This window comes from Muntiacus reevesi, chromosome 19 (assembly GCF_963930625.1).
Source record: "Muntiacus reevesi chromosome 19, mMunRee1.1, whole genome shotgun sequence".
NCBI classification, from domain to species: domain Eukaryota; kingdom Metazoa; phylum Chordata; class Mammalia; order Artiodactyla; family Cervidae; genus Muntiacus; species Muntiacus reevesi.
In genome coordinates, this window is record NC_089267.1 from 58,727,111 (window position 1) to 58,731,826 (window position 4,716).

Here is a 4,716-nt window from a genome sequence, read left to right on the forward strand (position 1 = left end):
CATGCATTCAGAATGCTTAGGTAAAGCTGTACTACAGGTATAAATAAGTTAGGAAGTGCATTTAGGAAAACTTTGATTAATCTACCTGCTGTCTATTCTTGCCACATTGTTGGGTTAGCATTTACTTTGCAATTCATAACTAGCTTTACAACTCAGCTACCCCCAGTGAATAAAAAAAGAGACAGGCATTGTCATTTCCTTCTGTTCTCCCACATGGAACTGGGAAGGATGGGTTCAAATACTGTTTATTTTATAAATAATATTTAAGCTTGTCTATTTATCCATCCATCTATCCGTCTTATAGATATCCTTAGATATTATCTATTGAAGTTTCATATTTTATAAATAGGGTAATTAAAGATTCTTAACAGGATGTTAAGATTTTGGAAACAGAATTTCTTTTTGTTATCATTATGCCTGGTTATACTGGTTGATATAAGAAATGAGAAGAGTCAATTCTCTACCCCTTTCCTAAAGAGAAATTGCTTTTTTATATGTGGCTTTAAAGTGTATTGGGAGCTGTAGGCCAAGGAGTCATGACATTGATGACTTAGTTGCAGCAATGTTAAAGCTACTGGGTGTGGTTATGCCTGTTAAGCCAATTTTATAGTAACTTTTTCCCCTATGTCTGTTTTGCAGAAGAGCATGGATTACTGCAGAAAATATGCAGCTGTCATTCTGGCCGTATTGTCTCTGTTTCTGCAGATTCTCCATTCCTTTCCTGATGGAGAGTTTACGATGCAGGGTGTGTGACCAAACTTGAGTTTGCAGTAACAAGAAGCATACATTTCTAGATGTACATCAATAGCTCCATTAATTGCATTTATACCTCCTTTTCAAATGCGATAAATCTTTGCCATTGGGTATATATCGAGGCACTTTTAGATTGTGAACATTAAATTAGTTTCCAAAAATGTACAGTGAAAATGTTATTTTACATGTCCATTTAAATAGCAGCTTGCACATTTCCATCTGAAATAGATTCCTGATTATTCTTTATCTGAGTTTTGCAAGCAAAAACTGCTCCTTATTCAGTTTAGCTTGTTGGTTTTTTTTTTTTTTTTTGCATTTCTCCCAGAAGATTTGGGATTATTTTAACATTGCCTTTGTAGATGAATTTTCATATCAGTTAACAAGTTAGAAAACAAAACCACTTTATGCAGTAAATTTTCTTGCTCTATTTTCTGAAAAATCTCGTATAGTAGCTGATACCACCCCATCTGCTATGAAACTGTGAGCTACTGTTGGTGATGGTTTTTCTCCAGACACGTGGTAATATTTTAACCCCTGTTTCCAAGTGCAGATGCCAGATCTAGTAGCAGGCTGTCCCACTCACCAAGCTTTCTTGATTCTGACAAGTTTTCCTCTGTCAATATTTGGAGTTTCTATGGGAGAAAGAAATAGTAGATTCTAAAGTGCAAAATATTTTGCCTCTGGGCAAAACTCTTCTTTTGGATGAGCGTGGTGTTTTCATCTATCTAGTCTTGCCTTCCCTACAGACATACTATCAGCACTGGAAGTGAGAAGTCATTCCTAAAGAATCTTCTACCACTGAGATGCCCATGCCCAGCTGCAAAATTATTTTCCTGTGAAAATAGCTGTAGTCAGGACAAGCAGATATTGTGTATGAAGGTGAACATACAACCAAAAAGTATTTATTTATTTTAATTTCCAATAGAAAAAAAGAATATTTGTTGTCCTGTAATAAGGAATAATTCATAGTTTTTAAAAATTCTTTTTGGATTATTTTACTCTTAGCCTTTTTCTTTCTCTCTTTTTTCTTTCTCTCTCTCCCTTTTAAACTTTTGTTCTTTGGTGATAGGTTGTCCTGAATGCAAGCTAAAGGAAAACAAATACTTCTCCAAGCCAGACGCTCCGATCTATCAGTGCATGGGCTGCTGCTTCTCCAGGGCGTACCCCACTCCAGCGAGGTCTAAGAAGACAATGTTGGTCCCCAAGAACATCACCTCGGAAGCCACATGCTGTGTGGCCAAAGCGTTCACCAAGGTGAGGGCTTAAAGGGCCCGGAAGCTTTCCAACAGCTCAACCAGAGAAATGTCCTCACTGCACATCCATGGGCTTCACGCCGGAGGTAGCTGATGACCGGTCCTTCAACGGGCATTTGTAGAGCGAAGGGCTGAGCTTGTCCGCTTTAGTCAAGACAGCAGCCTTCTGGACACAGGCTGGATCTATCCAGAATGAAGAAAGTGGATAGAGGTGATAGGGGCAGGTTGGGAGAGAACATAGAATACTTACACAGTGCACATTGAAACTTTCAGAATGAAAATATCAGCTGAAAAAGAGACTATGCAAATATAGCAAGCATCTGTTTTTTAAAGGACTTGTTTATTCGTGTGGCTGCACAGGGCCTTGGCTGTAGCACTCAGTATGTGGGAACTTTAGCTGTGGCAGCGGGATCTAGTCCTCTGACAGGGATGGGAACCTGGGCCCCCTGCTAGGCGCTGGACCAGCACAGGAGTCCCACGCAGCAAGCATCTACTCAGTTCAGCTGGCCAGAGACAAGTTCACCGAACAGTTTTCAATTTTGCTAGCCTACCTGTCTATCCGCCTGCATCTATCTACCATCCATTCTTTTTCCCTCCCCTTTAGGCCACAGTGATGGGAAACGTCAGAGTGGAGAACCACACGGACTGCCACTGCAGTACTTGTTATTATCACAAATCTTAAAGGGTTTGCAACGGGCTGTGTTGATGTTGGCTGATTTGCTCAAAAGGAAAGCTAATTTGTCCAGTGTCTACGGCTTTGTGAGATAAAACCCTCCCTTTCCTTGCCATACCATTTTTAACCTGCTTTGGAATATACTGCAGCTTTATTGCTTTTCTCCTTATCCTACAATATAATCAGCAGCCTTGATCTTTTCATTTGGAATGAAATATGGCATTTAGCATCACCATAAAAAGCTGGTTCCCCTGGAAATAAAGTCTTTTAAATCATCACTCTATCACTGAATTCTAATTTTTTCTGAAAAGTCTCAAGCCAGTTACTTTTGATAGGATTAATGGAAGGGAGTAAGCTGGTGGGTGAGCTGGGTTCCCATGTAGTCAATGGCCTAATACTGGAGAATCTTATTCTAACCAAGCCTTCCAGAGCAAGCTGTGAGCCCCTCAGACAGTGGGCTACTCATGAGACAATCCATTAGGGTGAAGGAAGAAAATATAACTTCTATTTTTATTCATTTGCACATTGTCTTTAGATGTGCAAATAGAGTTTTGTAGTAGTGTGAGTTTTATAGAAGTTTTATAGAAGTACAGATACATTAAAAAATAGAACTGATAACAGATAAGGCTTTAAAAAAACTTCATTCATCACCAATTTGTCAAGATTCCATTTCAAAGTGAAAAACCAATTTCTACGAAGTTGGTAAATACACCAGATGGCAGGGTGAAAAATTAAAGTGAGTGCATGTACCTTTAAAGAATCACTGAAACACACACACATTACTTAACTTGCTCATTCATTTATTTACATATGGTCTTGGGTGTATAAAATTTACAAATAAATACATATGTGGATATTGGGGATGTTTGGTCACAAGCTTTTTTACTGAAAATTTTCAATTAAGAAAAAAAGGAAGAGCACCGTTCTAAGATTTGGTAAAGCCAAAATCGTCTCTAGTCTGAAGTTGCTTCACTGGCTTATGCCTGACCGTGGTTCCTGGCAGCCACGTTATAACCACACAGTGGCTAGGGTAAGGATAACACCCTCTACCATTCCATTCTTACATCCAGATGGGAACGAGCAAGTTATGAACAAAGAATTCACTGGGAGCTCACTGGGGACTTGGAGGCGGACCAAGCACTTGCTCTTAGCTCTGTCCAAATGCTTAGGAGTAGTGCCAGGCTTCAAAACCACATTTATTGCACATTTATACTCATAAACAGAGATAGACCATGGTTTTTACCCACTAAATTATATTAGCTATGGTAGAGATCAAAACCACCCAAAAGTTCAATTCCTAAAGGAGCCAGAATTAAAAAAAAAAAAATCACACTGGTTACAGCTAAGGCTTTCAAAAAAAAATTCATTCATCACCAGTTTGTCAAGATCCCATTTCCGAGTGAAAAATCAATTTCTAACAGGTTGGTAAAAACACCAGGTGTTAGGATGAAAAATTAAAATGAGCACATGCACTTTTAAAGAAACACTGAAATGCACACACATTAGCTTATTCATCTGCTTATTTATTACACATTTATTTAATGTTCAATAAGTGCTGGCCTGTGGTTAGATGTTGGAAGTTCAGAGATACCAGGACTCTCTGGAAGGTAAGATCGAGAGAACAAAATGCAGCTTAACTTAAGGAAACAATGGTGCTGATCATGGGCTCATGCAAACATTTAACTGATATTCACTGAGAATCTACCCGCGTCAGGTCCTCAGAGCTTGTTTGGAGGATACAGCAGGAGAAGAAAGCTAGGGATCCACCACTGACTGGAGCGCTCCTGTCCATCTGGGGGCCACCCATTGGACAGATGGGAAGGAATGAGTAATGAAAGGGGAACTGGACAGCCCCTTGGCCATTCAGGGCAGCCAAGTCTGCCCTGGAGAGCACTACAGTGAGATACAGACGCTGCCCTGAAACAATCCACAGCCAGGTAGGGAGGCGAGGCAGAGCAAAGAATTATGATCAAGTGAGACACAAATTGGGCTTCCCCGTGGCTCGAGTGGTAAAGAACCTGGCTGCCAGGAGACATT

At 39.9% G+C, this 4,716-nt stretch overlaps 1 protein-coding gene across 1 annotated transcript; it reads left to right on the plus strand.

Annotated features, from left to right (window-relative positions):
* The first annotated feature begins 645 nt into the window (after window positions 1-645).
* CGA (glycoprotein hormones, alpha polypeptide) lies at window positions 646-2,688 on the plus strand. The gene is made up of 3 exons (XM_065911711.1): window positions 646-745; window positions 1,823-2,007; window positions 2,611-2,688. The coding sequence occupies exons 1-3, from the start codon at window positions 646-648 to the stop codon at window positions 2,686-2,688; spliced, it is 363 nt and encodes a 120-aa protein (XP_065767783.1).
* Window positions 2,689-4,716: the final 2,028 nt, after the last annotated feature.

Coding starts and splice junctions, on each gene's coding strand:
- CGA (XM_065911711.1), top strand. CDS start 646: ATGGATTACTGCAGAAAATATGCAGCTGTCATTCTGGCCGTATTGTCT. Junction 746..1,822: donor TGGAGAGTTTACGATGCAGG/GTGTGTGACCAA, acceptor CTTTGGTGATAG/GTTGTCCTGAATGCAAGCTA. Junction 2,008..2,610: donor TGGCCAAAGCGTTCACCAAG/GTGAGGGCTTAA, acceptor CCTCCCCTTTAG/GCCACAGTGATGGGAAACGT.